Consider the following 25996-nt stretch of genomic DNA (forward strand, 5'->3'; position numbering starts at 1 on the left):
TTGTCATCGCACCAGTTCAACAGATTCTCTATCTCATTCCTGTACTCTGTCTCGTCATTGTTTAAGATCTGACCCACTACGATGATATCGTCAACAAACTTAAAAATCGAATTGGAGGGGAATTTGGCTACACAGTCATAGGTGTATCAGGAGTATAGTAGGGGGCTGAGAACACAGCCTTGTGGGGCACCGGTGTTGAGAATGATTATGGAGGAGGTGTTGTTGCCTGTCCTTACTGATTGTGGTCTGTGAGTTAGGAAGTTCAGGATCCAGTCGCAGAGGGAGGTGCCGAGATCCAGGCCATGGAGTTTCTCTCAGGCATCGCATTGGCTGGAGACTGGCATCTGTGATGTTGGGGTCCTCCAAAGGAGGACTAGATGGACCATCCACTGGGCACTTCTGGCTGAAGATTATTTTGAATGCTTGAGCCTTTTCTTTTGCACTGATGTGCTGAGCTCCTCCATCATTGAGGATGGGGATATTTGTGAAGCCTCCTCCTCCAGTGAGTTGTTTGATTGTCCACCAATCTTAATGGTTGGATGTGGAGGGACTGCAGAGCTTAGATCTGATCCTTTAGTTGTGGAATTGCTTAGTTCTGTCCATTATTGTCGCTTACACTGTTTAGCATGTAAAGTATTCCTATATTCTATCTTCTCCAGGTTGACACCTCAATTTTATGTGTGCCTGGTGCTGCTCCTGTCATGCCCACCTGCATAATCTTTATTGAATCAGGGTTGGTGCCCTGGTTTGGTGGTAATATTAGAGTGGGGGATAGGTTTACAAGGATGTTGCTGGGACTTGAAAAACTGAGTTACACAGAAAGGTTGAATAGGTTAGGGCTTTATTCCCTGGAGTGTAGAAGAATGAGGGTGTTCGGTGTAGACTCGATGGGCCGAAGGGCCTCTTTCTGCACTGTAGGGTTCTATGATCTATGATATGATGCTATGATATGAGGGGAGATTTGATAGAGGTGTATAAGATTTTGATGGGTATCAATAGAGTGAATGCAAGCAGGCTTTTTCCACTGAGGCTAGGGGAGAAAAAAAACCAGAGGGAATGGGTTAAGGGAGAAAGGAGAAAAGTTTAAAGGGAATATTAGGGGGGCTTCTTCACACAGAGAGTGGTGGGAGTGTGGAATGAGCTGCCGGATAAATGCGGGGTCACTTTTAACATTTAAGAAAAACTTGGACGGGTTCATGGATGAGAGGGGTGTGGAGGGATAGGGTTCAGGTGCAGGTCAGTGGGACTAGGCAGAAAAATGGTTTGGCAGAGACAAGAAGGGCCAGAGGACCTGTTTCTGTGCTGTAAATGTTCTACGGTTTGATGTTGGGCCCTGAGGTTACAGATTGTGGTTGAGGACAATCCTGCTGCCGTTGATGGCCCACGGTTCCACCCAGCCTAGAGCTGCTCCGTCTGCTCAAAGCCTGTACCTGAGCAAGGTGGTAGACCCTCACAAAATGATGGAGGGCATCTGTAATAACTCTTGTTTATCGGTTTAGAGAAAAGCAACAAGTTTATTCACAGGTCCAAACGAGACAGAGGCTTGCACCCGTTAGCTGCAGCCATCTCCCAAGAAGGTTCTGGAACAGAAACCAACGTTCACCAGAGTGGTTCCCCCACCCTGCTCCCTGATAGATTCTCCAGATCGTGTGACCCTCACTCGGTAGATGGATCACTGAAGGGACAATCACCCCCACATCCTTCCCTCTCTAACTCCGTTTATACCAATGTCAACACTCAATTTACACAGGCCAGAATAATTAAGCATTTAGTACGTGAGTTTATTCAGTTATAAATTAAATCTTTGACGGGGCTTCTGAAGTATTGTGGAGCGGCAAAAATGCCTCTGTCTGGGGCACTTGCATAGGGTTGCTGTCAGCTGAAACCGCAGTGACAGGCACCTCTTCAGGCACAGGCAGTTTAATTCCATCTGTCCCCATGTGGACATCAGTTGTGTCTGTGGTGACCTGGTACAGGACGACCTGGTATTTCGATGCATGGATAGAACAAAGAACAAAAGCAGCCCGGGAAACAGGCCCTTTGGCCCAACAAGCCCGCGCCGCCATTTTAACATTAGTTAATATGTTGAGATAGTTGTGAACATTCCCAGATGGCGATATAGTTCCTGATGGTCGTACTGGCAGTTGGGGCATCTCTCTTTTTCCCTAATGGTCTATATGTTTCTGGATCTTCTGGACCCTTCTTTGTTGCTCCACTTGGGGGCAGCATGGCGGCACGATGGTTAGCACTGCTGCCTCCCAGTGCCAGAGACCCCAGGTTCAAGTCGGGCCACTGTGTGGAGTTTGCACATTCTCCCCGTGTCTGCTTGGGTTTCCTCCGGGTGCTCCGGTTCCCTCCCACAGTCCAAAGATGTGCGGGTTAGGCTAATTGGCCACGCTAAATGGACTCTAGTATTAGGGGATTAGCAGGGTAAATATGTGGGGTTTCGGGAATAGGGCCTGGGTGGGATTGTGGTTGGTGCAGACCCAAAGGGTGGAGTGGCCTCTTCCTGTAGGGATTCTATGAAGACAGGGTCAGTTTTAAAGGCAATGATTGCAGGGACCCAACTCGACCTAAAATTCTTAGATACATAGCTTCATCCAGTGAAAATGATCTTGTTGACTGACATGAATCATAGTTTGTCTTCTGACTGTTCTCTACCCTCCCTGGGAAATTTGTAAACATGTGGCTCAGTCTCATTCTGAGATGACAGTTCATTAATAACTGTTGGTGGAACTCCCATTGTTGGCTGTGGAGTGGTCCGATAGCCCAGAAGGAATTAGAATCACAGAAACCCTACAGTGCAGAAAGAGGCCCTTCGGCCCATCGAGTCTACACCGAACACTATCCCACCCAGGCCCTACCCCCATATCCCTACATATTATACCCACTAATCCCTCTAACCTAAGCATCCCTAAGGGGCAATTTAAGCATGGCCAATCAACCTAACCCGCACATCTTTGGACTGTGGGAGAAAACTGGAGCACCCGGAGGAAACCCACCCAGACACAAGAGGAACTCTATACAGACAGTGACCCGAGCTGGGAATCGAACCCAGGTCCCTGGAGCTGTGAAGCAGCAGTGCTACCATGCCTCCCTGTGAGATTCTGGTCTCAAGGTTCCCCTGACTGCTTCTCCAGGCCCCACCTAAAGGTTTAGAAGGCTCGTTCACCTAGTCTGTTGGATGCTGGGCGATAAGGCGCAGTCCTAATGTGTTTGATTTCATTGAGAATCATGAAATTCTGAAACTCAGCACTCGTGAAGGCTGTTCCATTATTGAGCACAATGGCTTCAGATATTCCATAGGTGGAAAAACATCGGCATAATTTCTCAACTGTAGCATGTGATGTTGGAGACTGCACCTCAAACACTTCCATCCACTTTGAATGTACATCGACAAGGAGCAAAATCATTGTGCCCTAGAGTGTACCAACATAATCAATATGAACCCATACCAAATGTTGGCCAGGCCACTCCCAATGGCATAGCTGGCAACCTGTGCTGCAGTTGGCACTGTGCACAGTGATCGACTAGGCACTCAATGTTGGCATTAATGCCAGGTCACCAAAAATAACCCTGGTGAGCAACATCATCTTAGATATACCCGCATTGGCACTATGTAATTCAGCGAGGAACAACACCCTTCCTGGTACAGGGACGGCTACACTTACTCCCAAAGTATGATGCCATCTTCACAACTCAACTCACCTTTTCGTACAAAATATGGTCTAATCTCTTCAGAAACTGGCTCATTAGCCCAGCCCATCCTGTACCTCACTTTGGACACCAGTGGATCAAATGAAATTGGACTGAGCTTTTCCAAATGCCAGGAAGCAGGACTGCTCGAATAGATGAAGAAATATGAGAGTGTCTTCAGTGATGAGTTAGGCAAGGTAAAATGCCTGCAGGCAAAGATCTATGTGAATCCACAGGAGACCTCTTTATTTTGTTTTAGGGTAAGACTAGTACTGTATGCCTTATGAAAAAGAGTGGATACTGAACAAAAGAGCTGGGAAGAACTAGGCAATTTCCAGCCAGATCAGCTCAAGGAATGGGCAGCAACCATAGTTCCCGTGTTGAAGCCAGACCGTTGCATTTGTGGGGACAACAAGTTATCAGACAGTTAATCAGACTGACAAGTTGAGTAAATATTCAATGTTGAATATTGAAGACGTGTATGCAAAGCTGGCTGGAGGTCAATTTTGTACAAAGCTGGATAGGGGTCACGTATGTCAGCAACATGAATTAGACAATGCTTCCCAAGTTTATGTCATGATAAGCACACACAAAGGTTTGTTCCTGCACCCTGTTATGTGTCAGGCTAGAAACTCCAAAGCGCTTCATGGAAACAGCCCAAACCATAAGTTTTGCCTCTTGAATTTGGCTCAGATAAGCATGATAGGTTTCACTTCAGGTATGATTAAAACAACCCACTAGGGAGCTTTTAATCTGAGCCTCCTTGTGTCACAAGTAGGCTTACATTAACACTGCAATGAAGTTACCACGAAAATCCCCCAGTCGCCACACCCCATAGCTTGTTCGGGTACTCTGAGGGAGAATTTAGCATGGCCAATCCACCTAACCAGCACGTCTTTCGAACTGTGGAAGGAAACCAGAGCACCTGGAGGAAACCCACGCAGACACGGGGAGAATGTGCAGGCTCTGCACAGACAGTGACCCAAGAGTTGAATTGAACCCAGATCCTGGGCGCTGAGAGGTAGCAGTGCTAACCATTGTGCCACCGTGCTGCCCCTATGACTGATGTCAGTTTGATAATTCAAGTGAGGACCAGACTGAACATAGAAAGTTCAAGAGGGGAAGTGATACCAACCGACTCAAGAACAACTTCTTCCCTGCTGTTGTCAGACTTTTGAATGGACCTACCTCGCATTAAGTTGATCTTTCTCTACACCCTGGCTATGACTGTAACACTGCAATCTGCAGTCTCTCGTTTCCTTCTCTATGCTTTGTCTGTATAGTGCGCAAGAAACAATACTTTTCACTATATCCCAACACATGTGACTATAATAAATCAAACCAGATCAAATCAAAATGAAAAGAGAGGGTATGAGAAGAGACTGGCAGCTAAAAGGAAAAGGATTCCAAAATTCTTCTGGAAGACGGGTAAATAATGGAGGTGATGTTGTTCCCACCCACATGTAACCCTCACCCATCCCAGGAGTGTAGGTCACAGGTTTGATGATGTTTGAAAAAGTCTTGTTACGTTGCTTTGGGATTTTGTTTAAGAGTCCGTTTTAATAACTCTTGCCTACAGTTTGCATTGTGAATAATGATCTTTTATTCCCTCGTTCAATTTGAATTCAAATAGAACTTATACAAAGAAGATTTCTACATGTCGAAGTAAGCTGCACATTGTTGTTTGCAGGTTTGACATTGCCTTATTAAAGCTCTCCTGGCCCGTTGTCTTCACTGACAAGATTAGACTAACATGTCTCCCTGCAGCAGGTGAAGAGCTGCCAGATAACTACACGTGCGTGGTCACTGGATGGGGAAAACTGAATGGTACAGTATGTAATTTTTCATTAGCTTTTTTAAGCACAACCATTAAAGACTTTTGAATATAAGTGGGGAGTGAAGTTTGGTGTTTCAGCTCTGATTGACTTGAGTCAAGTGGCAAGTTGCACTGGGAGCAAGATGTAAGGAGCAGATATGGCCAAATACAGAGGGTAGATATATCCCCCTTGGCCTGTCTGATCCCCAGTTAAGCAGAGCTGCTGGTGGTTGGGGAGCATTAGGCTTCATGATGCTTCATTGCACCCAGGACTTAATGGGACAACCATTGAACTAGCGGCTATTTACCTGTCAGCATGTTTGTATGTCTTTTTCAAACCCATTCATGGGATGTGGCTATCACAATAAATGCTAATATTTATTTCCCATCCCGAATTACCTCCTGAGAAGGTGGTAGAAATCAGCCTTCTTGGACCACTGCAGTCCATGTTGAGTAGGTATACCTTCCGTGCTGTAAGGGAAGGAATTCCAGGATTTTGACCCAGCAACAGTGAAGGAACGCCAATATATTTCCAAGTCAGGATGGTGAATGTCTTGGGGGTGGGGGAACTTCCAGGTAATGGTGTTTCCATGTATCTGCTGCTCTTGTCCTTCTAAGTGATAGAGGGTTCAGATTTGAGTCTTAGAGTCATACAGTGCAGAAAAGGCCCTTCGGCCCATCAAGACTGCACCGAACATGACTACCACTAAAGTCACGCTAATCCCCTTTTCCAGCACTTGTCCCATATCATTGAATATTATGATATTTTACACGCTCATCCGAATCTTTTTTCAAGGTTGTAAGTTTTCCAGCCTCCAGCTTCTTCCCAGAAAGTACATTCCAGATTCCCACAACCCTCTGAGAGAAAATGTTTTCTTTCACATCCCCTCTGAACCTCCTGTCCCTCACTCTAAAACTATTCCTTATTCATGATTGACCCCTCAACCCAAGGGGAACAGCTGCTCTGTACTCACCCTGTCCATACCCCTCACAACCTTACACACCTCAATCATAAGAACATAAGAAATAGGAGCAGGAGTAGGCCATCTAGCCCTTCGAGCCTGCCCTGCCATTCAATAAGATCATGGCTGTTCTGAAGTGGATCAGTTCCACTTTCCCGTTTTCTCCCCATAACCCTTAATTCCCTTGTCTATCAGAAACCTATCTACCCGTGACTTAAATATATTCAGCGAGGTAGCCTCCACCACTTCAACGGGCCGAGAATTCCAGAGATTCACCACCCTTTCAGTGAAGAAGTTCCTCCTCAACTCTGATCTGAACTGCTCCCACCCCCCTTATCTTGAGGCTGTGCCCTCTAGTCCTGCTGTCCTTTCTAAGCAGGAAGAATCTCTCTACCTCTACCCTATCCATCCCCTTCATTATCTTATACGTCTCTATAAGATCCCCCCTCAGCCTTCTAAACTCCAACGAGTACAGACCCAGTCTATTCAATCTCTCCTCATAGGCTAACTCCCTCGTCTCCGGTATCAGCTTGGTGAACCTCCCCTGCACTCCCTCCAAGGCCAATATATCCTTCTGCAAATGCGGCGACCAAAACTGCACACAGTACTCCAGCTGCGGCCTCACCAGTGCCCTGTACAGTTGCAGCAAGACCTCCCTACTTTTATATTCTATCCCCCTCGCTATAAAGGCCAGCATCCCATTCGCCTTCTTGATCACCTGCTGCACCTGCAGACTGGGTTTTTGCGATTCGTGCACAAGGACCCCCAGGTCCCTCTGCACCGTAGCATGCTGCAGCTTTTCGTCTTTAATAATAATCCCTCCTACTATTATTTCTACCAAAGTGGGTAACCTCGCACTTGCTAACATTATACTCCATCATGTCGCCCCTTCCCAGCTGTAAAGAACACAATCCAAGCCTATCTAATCTTTCCTTATAGCTCGAATGCTCCGTCCCAGGCAACACCCTGGTAAATCTCCTCTCTGTCCTCTCTAGTGCAATCACATCCCCCCTATGGTGAGGTGATCAGAACTGCACTTAGTACTCCAGCTGTGGTCTAGCCAATACTCTGTACTCTATACTCCGTGACCTTATACTCTCTGTCATGACTGATAAAAGCAAATGTCCCATATGCCTTCTTAACTATCTTATTCACGTGTTCAGCTGACATCAGGGATCTGTGAATAAGTACTCCAAGTTACCTCTCTTCCTCTGAGCTTCCCAGTGTCCTGCCATTCATTAAATACTTTCTCATCTTGTTCCTTCTTCCAAAGTGATTCACTGTCAGAGGAGCCTTGGTGCTGTGCATCTTGTAGATGGAACACACTGTTTGTAGGCAGGTAGAGGGAATCAATGTTTAAGGTGGTGGATGGGCTGCCAACCCAGTTGGATGGTGTCAAGCTTCTTGAGTGTTGTTGGAGCCGTGCTCATCCAGGCAAGTGGAGATTGTTGTTGGAGCTGTGCTCATCCAGGCAAGTGGAGAGTGTTGTTGGAGCCGTGCTCATCCAGGCAAGTGGAGATTGTTGTTGGAGCCGTGCTCATCCAGGCAAGTGGAGATTGTTGTTGGAGCCGTGCTCATCCAGGCAAGTGGAGATTGTTGTTGGAGCCGTGCTCATCCAGGCAAGTGGAGATTGTTGTTGGAGCCGTGCTCATCCAGGCAAGTGGAGATTGTTGTTGGAGCCGTGCTCATCCAGGCAAGTGGACATTGTTGTTGGAACTGTGCTCATCCAAGCAAGTGGAGATTGTTGTTGGAGCCGTGCTCATCCAGGCAAGTGGAGATTGTTGTTGGAGCCGTGCTCATCCAGGCAAGTGGAGATTGCTGTTGGAACAGTGCTCATCCAGGCAAGCGGAGATTGTTGTTGGAGCTGTGCTCATCCAGGCAAGTGGAGATTGTTGTTGGAGCCGTGCTCATCCAGGCAAGTGGAGATTGTTGTTGGAGCCGTGCTCATCCAGGCAAGTGGAGATTGCTGTTGGAGCTGTGCTCATCCAGGCAAGTACAGAGTATTCCATCACACTCCTGACTTGTGCCTTGTAGATAGTGGACAATGTTGCTGAGTCAGGGGGTGAGTTACCTGCTGCAGGATTCCCAGCCTCTGGCCGGATCTGGTAGCAGTATAGTATCGTGGGCTTTATTAATAGAGACTACTTTATGGTGAATTCGCAGCCTTTGATCTGCTCTTATCACTTAGTCAGTCGATGGCCAATCCAGTTAAATTTGTGGCCAATGGTAACCCCAGGAATGTGATGCTGAGCAATCTCCACTTGCCTGGATGAGCACAGTTCCAACAACAATCTCCACTTGCCTGGATGAGCACGGCTCCAACAACAATCTCCACTTGCCTGGATGAGCACGGCTCCAACAACAATCTCCACTTGCCTGGATGAGCACAGTTCCAACAACAATCTCCACTTGCCTGGATGAGCACGGCTCCAACAACAATCTCCACTTGCCTGGATGATTTAGCACTGCACTGGGTAATATCATTGAATGTGTGCGTGTTACTGGAATCCTGGGCCTAAGGAGACAAAAGCAGGTGGGAAATCCAGAGGGCAGCATGGTCCCAGGTACCTTACCTCCTCCCCACCATCAGACTATTGATCCATGTAAATGGGGAACCGTTCGGTCCGCAATGGGAACTCATAGATTTTCCTTCAAGGGCCAGTGGTTATTTTTCTCCATCCTTTCCAATTTCCTACCCCCCCGGATTGGTCATTTCCTGTCTGTTCTTAAGCCTCAGGGCTGAAGAACTTCTACTTAAGTCCTGAGGAAATTTGCAGTTGGGGGTCTGTGAGGGTTATCGTTACCATGGAAACTAGCAAAGGAGATGTGGAGAGTCTGCTTCAGTCGCCACATACCTGGAGATAACTGGAATCAGTTCATACAGAAGAAGAATCTGCACAGTCTTCATACCATTTTGAGCATCACAATATTAGCAACCAAAACCTGTCCAAGTCAGAATGGAAGGGAACATCATGGTATCTTTATATTATAATATTACATCTGAACACACCCGTCATGATACCTTGGTTAGAGATGGGCATGGAAGATATCTTCGGTAATTTAATAACCAACCATGCAACAAGGTGGCACAGCGATTAGCACTGCTGTCTCACAGTGCCAGGGACCCAGGGTCGATTCCAGCCTTTGGGTGACTGTCATGTTCTCCCCGTGAGTTTCCTCCCACTCCAATATGTACAGGTTAGGAGGATTAGCCGTGGGAAATGCATGGGGTCACGGGAGGAGTGGCGGGCCGGGGATGCTGTTTTGGAGATTGGTGCAGATTCAATGGGCTGAATGGCCTCCTTCATCACTGTAGGGTTTCCATGCTATGTCCTGGCCAGCTCAATTGCACCTGTTTGGCCAAAGGAACATTTCCAGTTACCCTCCAGAGCCTGAGAATGTATCTGTTCAGCTCTCTGACATTCCAGTTGACCCCAGCAGGTCTTGATAGTACAAGTAAAGTGAAGGTGGTCTGTACTACACTATTAGTTTACTGCATCCAATCCCTAAAGACAAAATGTTCCAATTTGTATATGTTAACGTAAGAGAAATTAGTGCAACAGGAATAACCATTTCCCATCAAAGTTCCAGTTCATTTCATACAGCGGTTTTCAAACACCTACTGAGTCTGCACAATGTGCCCTCGTTTCTGAGCTTTACCCTGGAAATTCCACTCAGACTTACATCAGGAACCACTGCTGCAAGCAGACCCCACGTCCTTTAAAGTCCGCAGCGTATCTGTTACAGCCCCTATCAGAGCCGGGGATTGGTCAGAGAATGCTTGTCATGGTCCACCAGCTTGTTGGAGTGCGATTCATCCTGTTTCTGAGGGGCAATTTGAACACACACAGTATCAAACTCCAGCTAGCAACGACTAGGCAGTTTAAATCACATTGAACATGTAAATGAGGGAGTGTTCAGAAGAGATCAGTGCATCTGCAATCATGTAGGCACTTTCCTACCTTTGGTGATATATCAAAAGAATAAAGACACTGAGCCACTTTCCCACATTCAGTTGATCTTAAGAGCAGACGGCCATTTCTACACTGGAAGAGGAGCTGGTCATTTGATCCTGTCCTATCAAGTCTTGGCTGATCTGGCCCTTAATTCCACTTAACCATCCTCGACCCTTGCCTACCTTACATTTCTGCACAATTTTGCAGAAACAGTCGGTAGAAATTGACATCAAACCAGTGCTAACGATGACCATCAACGATCTATTATTGTCACATGTATTAGTATACAGTGAAAAGTGTTGTTTCTTGTGCTGTATACAGACAAAGCATACCATTCATAGAGAAGGAAAGGAGAGGGTGCAGAATGTAGTGTTACAGTCATAGCTAGGGTGTAGAGAAAGATCAAAAGTCTGACAGCAGCAGGGAAGAAGTTGTTCTTGACACGGCTGGTACGTGACCTCAGACTTTGGTATCTCTTTCCCAGGGGATGATGGTGGAAGAGGGAATGTCCGGGGTGCATGGGGTCTTTAATTATTATGCTGGCTGCTTTTCCGAGACAGTGGGAAGTGTAGACAGAGTCAATGGATGTGAGGCTGGTTTGTGTGATGGACTGGGCTACATTCACAACCTTTTATAGTGCAATGAAACCTAAAGCAATTAGTAAACGAACATAGAAGCAGAATGGTTCATTTTCAATCACTGATCTTTACATCTACAAGTAATTGGAAACGAGTACATTGCATATTATTGTTGGTCAATTCTTTACAGGATTAAATTGACTTATAGTCACATCTATTAGTACATAGTGAAAAGTATTGTTTCTTGCATACTATACAGACAAAGTAGGGGGAGACGGTAAGGATAGGGTGCAGAATATAGTGCTGCAGTTACAGATAGTGTCGAAGAGAAAGATCAGCTTAAAATAAGATAGGTCCATTCATAAGTCTGACAGCAGCAGGGAAGAAGCTGTTCTTGAGTTGGTTGGTACGTGACCTCAGACTTTTGTATCTTTTTCCTGTCAGGAGAAGTGGAAAAATGAATGTCCGGGTGCGTGATTATGCTGACTGCTCCCCCAAGGCAGCGGGAAGTGTAGACAGTCTCAATGGATGGGAGGTTGGTTTGTGTGATGGATTGGGCTATATTCACAACCTTTTGTAGTTCCTTGCGGCCTTGGGCAGAGCAGGAGCCCATACCAAGCTGTGATACAACCAGAAAGAATGCTTTCTATGGTGCATCTGTAAAAGTTGGTGAGAGTTGTAGCTAAGATGCCAAATTTCCTTAGTCTCCTGAGAAAGTAGAAGCGTTGGTGGGGCTTTCCTAACTATAGTGTCGGCATGGGGGGACCAGGACAGGTTGTTGGTGATCTGGACACCTAAAAACTTGAAGCTCTCGACCCTTTCTACTTCGCCCCCGTTGATGTGGACAGGGGCATATTCTCCTTGACACTTCCTGAAGTCAATAACAATCTCCTTTATTTTGTTGACATTGAGGGAGAGATTATTGTTGCCACACCGGTTCAGCAGATTCTCTATCTCTTTCCTGTACTCTGTCTCATCATTGTTTGAGATCCGACACACGAAGGTGAAGTCATCAGCAAACTTGAAAATCAAATTGGAGGGGAATTTGGCTGCACAGTTATAGGTGTATAAGGAGTATAGTAGGGGGCTGAGAACACAGCCTTGTGGGGCTCTGGTGCTGACGGTGATTGTGGAAGAGGTGTTGTCTATTCTTACGATTGTGGTTTGTGAGTTAGGAAGTTTAGGATCCAGTTACAGAGGGAGGTGCCGAGGCCCAGGCCACTGAGTTTGGAGATGAGTTTTGTGGGAATAATGGTCTTGAAGACTGAACTATAGTGATAAATAGGAGTCTGACATAGGTGTCCTTGTTATCTAGCTGTGCATCATAGAGTAATAGAGGCTTACAGCATGGAAACAGGCCCTTCGGCCCAACTTGTCCATGCTGCCGTTTTTTATTTAAAACCCCTAAGCTAATCCCAATTGCCCACATTTGGCTCATAAGCCTCTATACCTATCATACTCATGTAGCTACCTAAATACTTTTTAAAAGATAAAATTGTACCAGCCTCGACTACTACCTCTGGCAGCTTGTTCCAGACACTCACCACCCTCTGTGTGAAAAAATTGCCCCTCTGGACACTTTTGTATCTCTCCCCTCTCACCTTAAACCTATGCCCTCTTGTTTTAGACTCCCGTACCTCTGGGAACAGATATTGACTATCTACCTTGCCTGTGTCCCTCAGCCTCCTACGCTCCAGAGAAAAAAATCCCAGTCTATTCAGCCTCTCCTTATAACTCAACCCACCAAATCCCGGTAGCATCCCAGTAAATCTTTTCTGCACTCTTGCTAGTTTAATAATATCCTTTCTATAATAGGGTGACCAGAATTGTACACAGTATTCCAAGTGTGGCCTCACCAATGTCTTGTACAACTTCAACAAAATGTCCCAACTCCTGTATTCAATGTTCTGACAGATGAAACCAAGCATGCCGAATGCCTTCTTCGCCACTCTGTCCACCTGTGACTCCACTTTCAAGGAGCTATGAACATGTACCCCTAGATCTCTTTATTCTGTAACTCTCCCCAGCGCCCTACCATTAACTGAGTAAGACCTGCCCTGGTTCAGTCTACCAAAATGCATCACCCCCCATTTGTCTAAATTAAACTCCGTCTGCCATTTGTCAGCCCACCGGCCCAATTGATCAAGATCCCATTGCAATCGGAAATAGCTTTCTTCACTGTCCACTATGCCACCAATCTTGGTGTCATCTGCAAACTTACTAACCATGCCCCCTATATTCTCATCCAAATCATTGTTCCAGGGTTGAATGCAGGGCCAGGGAGACGGTGTCTGCTGTGGACCTGTTGTGGCGGTAGGCAAACTATATGGATCCAGGTAGTCCGGGAGGCTGGAATTGATTTGTGCCGTGACTAACCTTTCAAAGCACTGCATAATGATGGATGTCAGAGCCACCAGCCGACAGTCATTAAGGCACGCTGCTTGGCTTTTCTTAGGTACTGAGATGATGGTCATCTTCTTGAAGCAGATAGGGCCCTCAGATTGTTGTAAAGAGAGGTTGGAGATGTCTGTGAGTACCTCCGCCAGCTGATCCACGCAGGATCTGAGTGCACGCCTGGGTACCCCAATTCAGCCCGTCACTTTGCGTGGGTTGACCATCAGGGAAGCTGCTCTGACATCTGCAATGGTGACCCCAAATAAAGGTTCATCCAGGGTGGAGGGCACGCTCTCACTGACCTCTTGCTCAAAACGGGCGTAGAATGCATTGAGCTCATCAGGGAGGGATACGTTGGAGCCAGCGATTTTAGATGCCTTTGTCTTGTAGCCTGTTATGTCTTGCAGACCTTACCATGGTGTATGTGGCTAGCCTGGACCTCTAGCTTGGTCCGGTACTGTCTTTTGGCATCTCTGATGGATCTCCTTAGATCATATCACATTTTTCTGTCTTATAGTTTCGAGCATTTCTCTTGTAATTTCTTTACCCATAGCCATCAGTAGATTCTTAAATCCAGATTATTTTTATTGAATTCAAATTCATAGAATCATAGAACCATTCAACGCAGAAGAAGGCCATTTGGCCCATTGAGTCTGCACTGACCACAATCCCAGCCACATAACCCCATGCATTTACCCTAGCTAGCTCCCCTGACACTAAGGGGCGATTTAGCATGGCCAATCCACCTAACCCACACATCTTTGGACTTGATATTCCACCATCTGCCGTGATGAGATTTGAACCCAGGTCCACAGAACATTCGCTGAGTTTCTGGATTAATAGTCTGACGATAATAGCACCAGGCCATTGGTTCCCCATTCGTGTGTGCAAAGTTAGCTCAATTTCAAGCATGGTTCATTACAGTTTCCTAAGAGGTTTTTTGAGTAGAGCTTATTTGCACTTAGACTGGAGCCTCCACTTGGGTTTGATGAAGAAGCTCATAGATTCTAGACTGTGACGGGGGGGTGGGAAACAGTGGGGGCTGGATTTATGGGGCCTGTAAGAGTGGGAAACATGGCGAGTGGGGTGACTGAAATAGGCAGGAAGTGAAAGTTCTGCTTTTTGACAGCAGGTTCAAATGTGGAGATGACCTGAACTGCGTGTTTGAGGTGGGTTGGACCTCCTGCCATCCCATTGTGGTTGCCTAGTGATACAGTTGCTTATTATATTAAACCCTTTTGGAATCGCGCCCTACCCTCACGATGAAGTCAACAGCACTCAAACATCTTGTGGCATCCAGTTCAGGTTGATGGCGTGCAACAGCTGACTCAGTGCAGTTGTACCTGAGGTCAGCGGTTTTCCTGGTTAAACGCTGGGGCATCAGAAAGGTTGGGGGGGAGGAGGGGGAGAGCTGACATGGAGGCTTGGGACTGACAAGGGTGAGTCAGTGCAGGGAGGTGCTGAGGGTGTGTTGTATAATGGGATGGGGCACAGGGAGGCATGGAGGATTGAAGTGAGGGGGGTTGGGCATCCTGGGTTGGCGCTGGGAGGTTGGCAACGGCCAGAGGAGCCAGGAGAACGGTTCACTACTGTCCACATGTGGGCTCATCTGAGGGATGGGTGGGCTGGCGTATACAGGATATGGGCATCGCTGGCTGGGCCAGCATTTACTGCACTTCCCTAATCACCCTTGAGAAGGTGGTAGTGAGCTGCCTCCTTAAACCACTGCAATCCCTGAGGTGTAGGCACACCCACAGTGCTGTTAGGGAGGGAACCCCAGCATTTTGAGCCAGTGACAGTGAAGGAATGGCCGATATATTTCCAAGTTAGGATGGTGAGTGACTTGGAGCGGATTATCCGGATGGTGGGCTTCCCATGTGTCTGCTGCCCTTGACCTTCTAGATGATGGCGATTGTGAGTTGGAATGTATTGTCTAAGGAGCCTTGGTGAGTTTCTGTAGTGCATCATTAGAATGTATGCCTGTCTGCCTCTATGGCTCGGTGATAGAGCGATTAAATGTTTATGGAATTGGTAGCAATCAAGTGGGTGTGGCAGCATCATTTCTCGTCCAGAGCTGACATTTCTAGTCCAGAAGATCTGGACTCGAAACATCAGCTCTTTTCTCTCCTTACAGATGCTACCAGACCTGCTGAGATTTCCCAGCATTTTATCTTATGGTTTCAGATTCCAGAACCTGCAGTAATTTGCTTGTATTTATTTAGAAAGCAATCAAGTGGGTTGCTTTGTCTTGGATGGTATCAAGCTTCTGAATGTTGTTGGAACTCTACCTATTATTGGCAAGTAGAGAGAGATATTCTATCATACTCCTGACTTGTGTCTTGTAGATAGTAGCCTTTGACCCATACTTGTAGCTACAGTATTTAGATGTTGGTCTCGTTCAGTTGCTGGTAATCTCCGGGATGTTGACAGTGGGGGATTCAGTGATGGTAGTGTCACTGTATGTCAAGGGGTGAAGATTATATTCTCTCTTGTTGGAGATGGTCATTGTCTAGCACTCAGGTGGCACGAATGTTACTTTCCGCTTGTCAGCCCTCGCTTGGATATCATCCAGGTCTTGCTGCAGTTGGATATGGACTGTTTCAGTACCTGAGGGGTTGCGAATGGTGCTGAACATTGTGCAGTCATCAGAGAACATCCCCAGTTCTGATCTTATGATGAAAGGGAAATCATTGATGAAGTGGCTGAAGGTGGTTGGGTCCAGGACACTACCCTGAAACTCCTGCAGTGATGTCCTGGATCTAAGATGATTGACCTCCAACAACCAGAATCCTCTTCCTTTGAACCAGGTATAACTCTTTGGTTAACTGAGGAAGTTAAGGATAGTATTAAACTGACAGACAAAACATACAATGTGGCAAAGGTTAAGGTAGAGAATTGGGAAAGTTTTAAAAACCAACAAAAGATGACCAAAAAAACGGGAGACGGTGAACTGTGAGCATAAACTTTAATATAAAAAACAGACAATAAGAGCTTCTTTAAATATATGCAAAGGAAGAGAGTGGCCAAAGCGAACGTAGGCCCCTTAGAGAACGAGACTGGGGAAATAATAATGGGGAACGAGGAAATGGCAGAGGAAGTAAATAAATGTGTCAGAATTCACGGTCGAATGCACTAATAACATTCCAAAAATACTAAATAATCAAGGCATTGAACTAAATTTTATGACTATCACTCGAGAAAAAGTACTAGGAAAACTAACGGGGCTGAAAGTCAGTAATTCCCCTTGAAATGATGATCTGCATCCTGGGATATGGAAGGAAGTAGCCACAGGGATAATGGTAGCAATCTTCCAAGGATTCTTAAACTCCAGAGGATTGGAATATTGAAAATGGGAGGGATACAAAAAATAGGCCAGTTAGCTTAACCTCTGTCATTGGGAGAATGTTAGAGTCCACTCTGGAGGAACTATTATTATTCCATTATATCGGGAAGAGTGACCATAATATGGTAGAATTCTTCATTAAAATGGAGTGTGTCACAGTTAAGTCTGAGACTGTGTGGGGGACGGAGGGGGCAGCACAGTGGTTAGCACTGCTGCCTCACAGCACCTGGGTCCTGGGTTCAATTCCGGCCTCAAGTCACTGTGTGCAGTTTGCATGTTCTCTCCGTGTCTGCGTGGGTTTCCTCCGGGTGCTCCGGTTTCCTCCCACAGTCCAAAGATGTGTGGATTAGATGGATTAGCCATGCTAAATTGCCCTTTGAAGTCAGGGGGACTAGCAGGGTAAATGCATGAGGTTGTGAGGGTGGGGCCTGGGTAGGATTGTGGTTGGTGCAGACTTGATGGGCTGGGTAGCCTCCTCCTGCACTGTAGGATTAGATGTTCCTAGCTAACTTTGATGGCAGGAGACATGCATTGGCTAGGATAAGGTGGCAAAGGATATTTAAGAGTTTTATAATGGATAGGCAATGGCAGACATTTAAGAAATACATGGATGAGCTTTAACAACTGTATATCCTGTCTGGTGTAAGAGAAAAATGGGGAAGGCGGCTCCTCCATGGATAACAAGGGAAATCGGGGAAAGTGGTAACACCAAAGAGGAGTATAAATTAGCCAGAAAAAGCAGCAACCCTGAGGACTGGAAGAAATATAAAACCCAGCAGAGGAGGACATAAGAACATAAGAAATAGGAGCAGGAGTAGGCCATCTAGCCCTTCGAGCCTGCCCTGCCATTCAATAAGATCATGGCTGATCTGAAGTGGATCAGTTCCTCTTTCCCACTTTCTTCCCATAACCCTTAATCCCCTTGTTTATCAAAACCCTATCTACCAGTGACTTAAATATATTTAGCGAGGCAGCCTCCACCACTTCAACGGGCAGAGAATTCCAGAGACTCACCACCCTTTGAGTGAAGAAGTTCCTCCTCAACCCTGTTCTAAACTGCCCCCCCTTTATCTTGAGGTGCCCCCCCTTATCTTGAGGGTTTACTATTTAAAGGGCGAGGGATTATTATTTAAAGGGCGAAAAGCTGCAGCATGCTACGGTGCAGAGGGACCTGGGGGTCCTTGTGCACGAGTCGCAAAAACCCAGTCTGCAGGTGCAGCAGGTGATCAAGAAGGCGAATGGGATGTTGGCCTTTATAGCGAGGGGGATAGAATATAAAAGCAGGGAGGTCTCGCTGCAACTGCACAGGGCACTGGTGAGGCCGCAGCTGGAGTACTGTGTGCAGTTTTGGTCGCCACAAAGGGAGTGCAGAGAAGGTTCACTAGGCTGATACCGGAGATGAGGGGGTTGGACTACGAAGAGAGACTAAATAGACTGGGTCTGTACTCGTTGGAGTTTAGAAGGATGAGGGGGGATCTTATAGAGACGTATAAGATAATGAAGGGGATGGATAGGGTAGAGGTAGAGAGATTCTTCCTGCTCAGAAAGGACAAAGGGTTTAATTTGGAATACAAGAGTAAGCTTGCAGGAAACATAAAAACTGACTGCAAAACCTTCTAGAGGTATGTGAAGAGAAAAAGACTGGTGAAGACAAATATAAATCCCTCACAGTTAGGATCAGGAGAATTTATACTGGGCAACAAAGAGATGGCAGGGCAGCTGAACAAATACTTTGGATCTGTCTTCACTGAGGAGCAACAAATAACCCTCCAGAAATACTCAGGGACAAAGGGTCTGGCATAAAGGAGGAACTGAAGGAAATCCTTATTAGTCAGGAAATTATACAGGGGAAATTGCTGGGAATAAAACTTGAAAAGTCCCCAGGACCTACATCCCAGAGTACTTCAGGAAGTGGCCCTAGAAAAAAATGGACGCATTGGTGATCATTTTCCAGCATTCTGTAGGCTCTGGAAGAGTTCCAATGGTTTTGGGGGGGTAGCTAATGTGACCCCACTTTTTAAAAAAGGAGGGAGAGAGAAAACAGGGAATTATAGACCGGTTAGCCTGATATTTGTAGTGAATGCTGGAGGCAATTATTGAGGATGTAGTAACTGAGCATTTGGAAAGCAGTGACAGGATTGGCCCAAGTCAGCATGGGTTACATTCACGACCTTTTATAGTTCCTTATGAATGAGAATGAAAGGGGATCTCATTTAAAATCCTGATGGGACTGGACAGGCGAGGTGTGGGAAGAATGTTCCTGATGTTGGGAAGTCCAGAACTAGGGGGTCACAGTCTAAGAATAAAGGTTTAAGCCAATCAGGACTGAGATGTGGAAGAACTTCTTCACTCAGAGAGTTGCGAACCTGTGGAATTCTTTACCACAGCAAGCTGCCGGGGCCGGTTCATTAGTTATGTTGAAGACGGAGCTGGACGAGGCCCCTGTGACTAAAGGGATCAGGGGGTATCGAGAGAAAGTGAGAATGGGATACTGAAAGTGCGTGATCAACCATGATCATATTGAGTGGTAGGCTCAAAGGGCCAAATGGCCTACTCCTGTACCTATTCTCTATGTCTCTGTATAATAGCAGAGCATTTAGAGTCAGTATGGCTTCATCATGCCTGACAAATTCACTAGAATTCTTTGAGGTGGTAATGAGCAGGATAGATAAAGGGAAACTGGTAGATGTCATTTACTTAGGTTTCCAAAAAGCATTTGATAAGGTATCGCAAAAAAGGCTACTTTATAAGAGTCTATGATGTCGGGCGTAATATATTAGCATGGATAGAGGATTGGTTAATTAATAGGAGTCAGAGAGATGGGATATGAGGGTCATTTTCAGGGCGGCAATTTGTAACTAGTGGAGTGCCATGGAGATCCATGCTGGGACCACCATTATTTACAATATATATTAATGATTTGAATAAGGGAAGTGAATGTATAATTACCAAGTTTGTGAATGGCACAGATTGGTAATTGGCTGCCTCTGAGTTCACTATCTAACTATGAGGGCGTGTTCTTGACTTTGCCCACCAAGCAGAGAGCTGGCAGCTCTGGAGCCTGGGCAGTCCCGCTGGGTGAGTTTACACTTTTGAGGCAGGTCGGAGATCGCAAGGGCAACTCAACATGGAGATGTCCTCAGGGGGGTTCAGATAGATAAAACCTTCAGAGGGCTGTAGCTGGAAGAGAAAGTTAATCATGTGGATTGTTTGGCCTGTGAATGGAGCCAGTGTGACCCCATCACTGGGGCCTGGGGTCTCCAGCTCTGATGGCAGCATTTCCACCTCCATTGAGTTGGTTGGTGATTTCTACCCAGAGCAAGGAGGCCTTGGTGGGAAAATGTTGACTGAACCGTACCGCTGGCCATCATCGGCACTGTAACTATGTGAACTGTGTGCTCACCTCCATGCACCAGGCAGACAACTGGCTTCCGGTTCATCCCGAGGGAACAATCCCAGCGAGGTTTTCCCCACGTTCTCTGTTCTCCCCCCTCCCCCACACTACCATCTCCAAGCCTCCTCAAAGTGGATACTTTCCAAAACTTTCCAAAAGGACAAAAAGGATAACCTCCTTTGAGGAGGTTAGGTGGGTTGGCCATGCTAAGAAATTGCCCCTTAGTGTCCCGGGATGCGTCGGTTAGAGGAATTAGTGGTAAAATCTGTTGGGGTATAGGGGTAGGGCCTGGGGGTGGGATTGTGTTCGGTGCAGACTCGATGGGCCGAAGGGCCTCTTTCTGTAGGGTTCTATGATTCTAAGCCCACTACCTGCACGCTGAGAAAATTCAACCACAGTGTTTGTGCCGTTTGCTGTAAATATTCAGGTCGGGAGTCCAGTTGGAGATTGTGGGAGAAAACGCCGAGATTATGCCAAGGAATTTGCAGAGCCTGTGATCCTGGAATTGGAGGAATGAAAGGGAAGTCTGTATTGGCCAGAGGTTTAGACTGACAATTCAACTGGGGGAACCTAGTTGTTCATGCAACCTCTTGCCCCACATAAGCTACCCAATTCTTTACTGTACGGTAGACAATGAATGGGATTTGCCAGCTGCGTGCAAAGATGGAGGAGATTCCTGTCCAGTGTCAATAGATCTCTAAGTGTCCCACTGAATTTTCTGACCTACCCACTATGATTCCCACCATGGGCAGGATGGTAAATTTCCAGCCAATATTTCATTTCTAATCCACTCTTTTTCCATTGGCTGTATATTGAGCTATACCCTGTTCTCCCCCACTTGACAGACAGGAGTGACGTTAATTTAAATAGCATGATTTTTCCTTCTCACCACTCATTCGTAAACAGCAATGTGTTTTGATTTACTTCCATCTCTATAAACGTGTAACCCAACCCCTCAAGATCGGTGTAATCCAATTTTCTATTCACAACCCCGCAGCAAACTCATGGTATGATGAACTCAAAGGGTTAGTTTATTTGCAAACGCCGCAGGAGGGGTTTTGTAACATTGTTCCGCTTTACATTCATAAAGTAACAAAGAGATAAAGAAAATAAAGCGGTCAGGAGGCTGAAAATCAATGCTGTACAGTTCTCTTTTCCAATGGGGTTGACTTTGCATGATAGGCATAGGAGATAAATAAGACATGTAGATGATGGCACAGAAGCTCCAGCAGAAACAGTGTAGGTAGGGCAAGATATTGAATTTGGGCAGTGTTCCTTTTCTGACATGCTGTTGGTTAGATGGCAAAATGGTAGACTGAAATTTTCCATTACAACAAGGCACTATTACTGGTGACACCCTGAAAATCCACACCACATGATTCCCATCTCTCCATATTGCCTTTGACAAGGGCTGTGTATTCCTCCTTTAGGTTTCTAAGATGACGCAATGCCTCAATCATTAAGAATTGAAAGGAAGTTTGTAGGGTCCTCTGCACTGGCAAACTAGTAGACTTCAGTTGGTTGCCTGGGCTATGAACTGTGGATGACCTTTGTATAGTTCTCCAGGAATTTGGACTCTGCAGCCCATAGTGGGGTATCATAGAATCATAGAAACCCGACAGTGCAGAAAGAGGCCCTTTGGCCCATCGAGTCTGCACCGAACACAAACCCACCCAGACCTTACCCCAATATTCCTACATATTATACCCACTAATCCCTCTAACCTACACATCCCTGGACACTAAGGGGCAATTTCTTAGCATGGCCAATCAACCTAACCCGCACATCTTTGGACTGTGGGAGGAAGCCAAAGCATCCAAAGGAAGCCCACGCAGACACGAGGAGAATGTGCAAACTCCACACAGTGACCCGAGCCGGGAATCGAACCCAGGTCCCTGGAGCTGTGAAGCAGCAGTGCTGACCACTGTGCTACCGTGCCGCCCCAAATCGGAACCCCCTTTTTTACATTTCCCGTCGCTTTATCTTACACTGATATCAGAAGCGTGCTCCACCAGGCCTCACAAAGAATTCAAAGTCGATAGTCTCTCCTTGGAGTGTTGCACCCAGTCATTTCGATTTAGCCTGGAAGCTATTTTGCTTTAATTAATTTTGTCAGTTTGGTATCAGCATTGACACAGTAAATACACTGCCCACCAGGAATCCTGGCATCATTTACAAGTTCATAGAAGTTTCAAAGAATCCCTACAGTACAGAAGGAGGTGGTTCGGCCGTTCGAACCTATACCTCCAACAATCCCACCCAAGCCCTATTACCAAAATCCTATGTATTTAGCCCACTAATGCCCATGACACTGAGGGGCAGTTTAGCATAGCCGATCCATCAATCCCATAAATCTTTGGACTGTTGGAGGAAACCAGAGAACCTGGAGGAAACCCACGCAGACACGGGGAGAATGTGCAGGCTCCACACACAGAGTCACTCAAGGCCAGAATCAAACCTGAGATTGTGAGGCAGCAGCGCTAACCACTGTGCCATCATGTTGTCAGTGTGTGTTGGGAGAGTGTGTTATTGGTGTGTGTAGGGTGAGTGTGTTATTGGTGTGTGTTGGGAGAGTGTGTTATTGGTGTGTGTAGGGTGAGTGTGTTATCGGTGTGTGTAGGGTGAGTGTGTTATCGGTGTGTGTAGGGTGAGTGTGTTATTGGTGTGTGTTGGGAGAGTGTGTTATTGGTGTGTGTTGGGAGAGTGTGTTATCGGTGTGTGTAGGGTGAGTGTGTTATCGGTGTGTGTAGGGTGAGTGTGTTATCGGTGTGTGTAGGGTGAGTGTGTTGTCAGTGAGTGTAGGGTGAGTGTGTTATCGGTGTGTGTAGGGTGAGTGTGTTATCGGTGTTTGTAGGGTGAGTGTGTTATCGGTGTGTGTAGGGTGAGTGTGTTATCGGTGTGTGTAGGGTGAGTGTGTTATCGGTGTGTGTAGGGTGAGTGTGTTGTCAGTGAGTGTAGGGTGAGTGTGTTATCGGTGTGTGTAGGGTGAGTGTGTTATTGGTGTGTGTTGGGAGAGTGTGTTATTGGTGTGTGTTGGGAGAGTGTGTTATCGGTGTGTGTAGGGTGAGTGTGTTATCGGTGTGTGTAGGGTGAGTGTGTTATCGGTGTGTGTTGGGTGAGTGTGTTATCGGTGTGTGTAGGGTGAGTGTGTTATCGGTGTGTGTAGGGTGAGTGTGTTGTCAGTGAGTGTAGGGTGAGTGTGTTATCGGTGTGTGTAGGGTGAGTGTGTTATCGGTGTGTGTAGGGTGAGTGTGTTATCGGTGTGTGTAGGGTGAGTGTGTTGTCAGTGAGTGTAGGGTGAGTGTGTTATCGGTGTGTGTAGGGTGAGTGTGTCGTGTGTGTGTAGGGTGAGTGTGTTGTCAGTGAGTGTAGGGTGAGTGTGTTGTCAGTGTGTGTAGGGTGAGTGTTATCGGTGTGTGTAGGGTGAGTGTGTTGTGTGTGTGTAGGGTGAGTGTGTTGTCAGTGAGTGTAGGGTGAGTGTGTTGTCAGTGAGTGTAGGGTGAGTGTGTTATCGGTGTGTGTTGGGTGAGTGTGTTATCGGTGTGTGTAGGGTGAGTGTGTTATCAGTGTGTGTAGGGTGAGTGTGTTATCGGTGTGTGTAGGGTGAGTGTGTTATCGGTGTGTGTAGGGTGAGTGTGTTATCGGTGTGTGTAGGGTGAGTGTGTTATCGGTGTGTGTAGGGTGAGTGTGTTATCGGTGTGTGTAGGGTGAGTGTGTTATTGGTGTGTGTAGGGTGAGGGTGTTATCGCTGTGTGTAGGGTGAGTGTGTTGTCAGTGAGTGTAGGGTGAGTGTGTTATCGGTGAGTGTAGGGTGAGGGTGTTATCGGTGTGTGTAGGGTGAGTGTGTTATCGGTGTGTGTAGGGTGAGTGTGTTATCGGTGTGTGTAGGGTGAGTGTGTTATCGGTGTGTGTAGGGTGAGTGTGTTGTCAGTGAGTGTAGGGTGAGTGTGTTATCGGTGTGTGTAGGGTGAGTGTGTTATCGGTGTGTGTAGGGTGAGTGTGTTATCGGTGTGTGTAGGGTGAGTGTGTTGTCAGTGAGTGTAGGGTGAGTGTGTTATCGGTGTGTGTAGGGTGAGTGTGTTATCGGTGTGTGTAGGGTGAGTGTGTTATCGGTGTGTGTAGGGTGAGTGTGTTGTCAGTGAGTGTAGGGTGAGTGTGTTATCGGTGTGTGTAGGGTGAGTGTGTTATCGGTGTGTGTAGGGTGAGTGTGTTATCGGTGTGTGTAGGGTGAGTGTGTTGTCAGTGAGTGTAGGGTGAGTGTGTTATCGGTGTGTGTAGGGTGAGTGTGTTATCGGTGTGTGTAGGGTGAGTGTGTTATCGGTGTGTGTAGGGTGAGTGTGTTGTCAGTGAGTGTAGGGTGAGTGTGTTATCGGTGTGTGTAGGGTGAGTGTGTTATCGGTGTGTGTTGGGTGAGTGTGTTGTGAGTGTGTGTAGGGTGAGTGTGTTGTCAGTGAGTGTAGGGTGAGTGTGTTTTCGGTGTGTGTAGGGTGAGTGTGTTGTCAGTGTGTGTAGGGTGAGTGTGTTGTGAGTGTGTGTAGGGTGAGTGTGTTGTCAGTGAGTGTAGGGTGAGTGTGTTATCGGTGTGTGTAGGGTGAGTGTGTTGTCAGTGAGTGTAGGGTGAGTGTGTTTTCGGTGAGTGTAGGGTGAGTGTGTTATCGGTGTGTGTAGGGTGAGTGTGTTATCGGTGTGTGTAGGGTGAGTGTGTTATCGGTGTGTGTAGGGTGAGTGTGTTATCGGTGTGTGTAGGGTGAGTGTGTTATTGGTGTGTGTAGGGTGAGGGTGTTATCGCTGTGTGTAGGGTGAGTGTGTTGTCAGTGAGTGTAGGGTGAGTGTGTTATCGGTGAGTGTAGGGTGAGGGTGTTATCGGTGTGTGTAGGGTGAGTGTGTTATCGGTGTGTGTAGGGTGAGTGTGTTATCGGTGTGTGTAGGGTGAGTGTGTTATCGGTGTGTGTAGGGTGAGTGTGTTGTCAGTGAGTGTAGGGTGAGTGTGTTATCGGTGTGTGTAGGGTGAGTGTGTTATCGGTGTGTGTAGGGTGAGTGTGTTATCGGTGTGTGTAGGGTGAGTGTGTTGTCAGTGAGTGTAGGGTGAGTGTGTTATCGGTGTGTGTAGGGTGAGTGTGTTATCGGTGTGTGTAGGGTGAGTGTGTTATCGGTGTGTGTAGGGTGAGTGTGTTGTCAGTGAGTGTAGGGTGAGTGTGTTATCGGTGTGTGTAGGGTGAGTGTGTTATCGGTGTGTGTAGGGTGAGTGTGTTATCGGTGTGTGTAGGGTGAGTGTGTTGTCAGTGAGTGTAGGGTGAGTGTGTTATCGGTGTGTGTAGGGTGAGTGTGTTATCGGTGTGTGTAGGGTGAGTGTGTTATCGGTGTGTGTAGGGTGAGTGTGTTGTCAGTGAGTGTAGGGTGAGTGTGTTATCGGTGTGTGTAGGGTGAGTGTGTTATCGGTGTGTGTTGGGTGAGTGTGTTGTGAGTGTGTGTAGGGTGAGTGTGTTGTCAGTGAGTGTAGGGTGAGTGTGTTTTCGGTGTGTGTAGGGTGAGTGTGTTGTCAGTGTGTGTAGGGTGAGTGTGTTGTGAGTGTGTGTAGGGTGAGTGTGTTGTCAGTGAGTGTAGGGTGAGTGTGTTATCGGTGTGTGTAGGGTGAGTGTGTTGTCAGTGAGTGTAGGGTGAGTGTGTTTTCGGTGAGTGTAGGGTGAGTGTGTTGTTGGTGTGTGTAGGGTGAGTGTGTTATCGGTGTGTGTTGGGTGAGTGTGTTGTGAGTGTGTGTAGGGTGAGTGTGTTGTCAGTGAGTGTAGGGTGAGTGTGTTATCGGTGTGTGTAGGGTGAGTGTGTTGTCAGTGAGTGTAGGGTGAGTGTGTTTTCGGTG

At 46.8% G+C, this 25996-nt stretch overlaps 1 protein-coding gene across 1 annotated transcript in view; it reads left to right on the forward strand.

Annotated features, from left to right (window-relative positions):
• The window catches only part of LOC145335785 (proproteinase E-like), a 110747-nt gene that overhangs the window by 62092 nt on the left and 22659 nt on the right, over window positions 1–25996 (forward strand). Inside the window, exon 6 of the mRNA XM_080181515.1 lies at window positions 5387–5523. Coding sequence (XP_080037641.1) covers window positions 5387–5523 — 137 coding nt within the window. The remainder of the gene's footprint in view (window positions 1–5386; window positions 5524–25996) is intronic.

The sequence above is a fragment of the Carcharhinus amblyrhynchos genome, unplaced genomic scaffold (assembly GCF_965287045.1).
Source record: "Carcharhinus amblyrhynchos unplaced genomic scaffold, sCarAmb.v2.hapA scaffold_41, whole genome shotgun sequence".
Classification (NCBI taxonomy): Eukaryota; Metazoa; Chordata; class Chondrichthyes; order Carcharhiniformes; family Carcharhinidae; genus Carcharhinus; species Carcharhinus amblyrhynchos.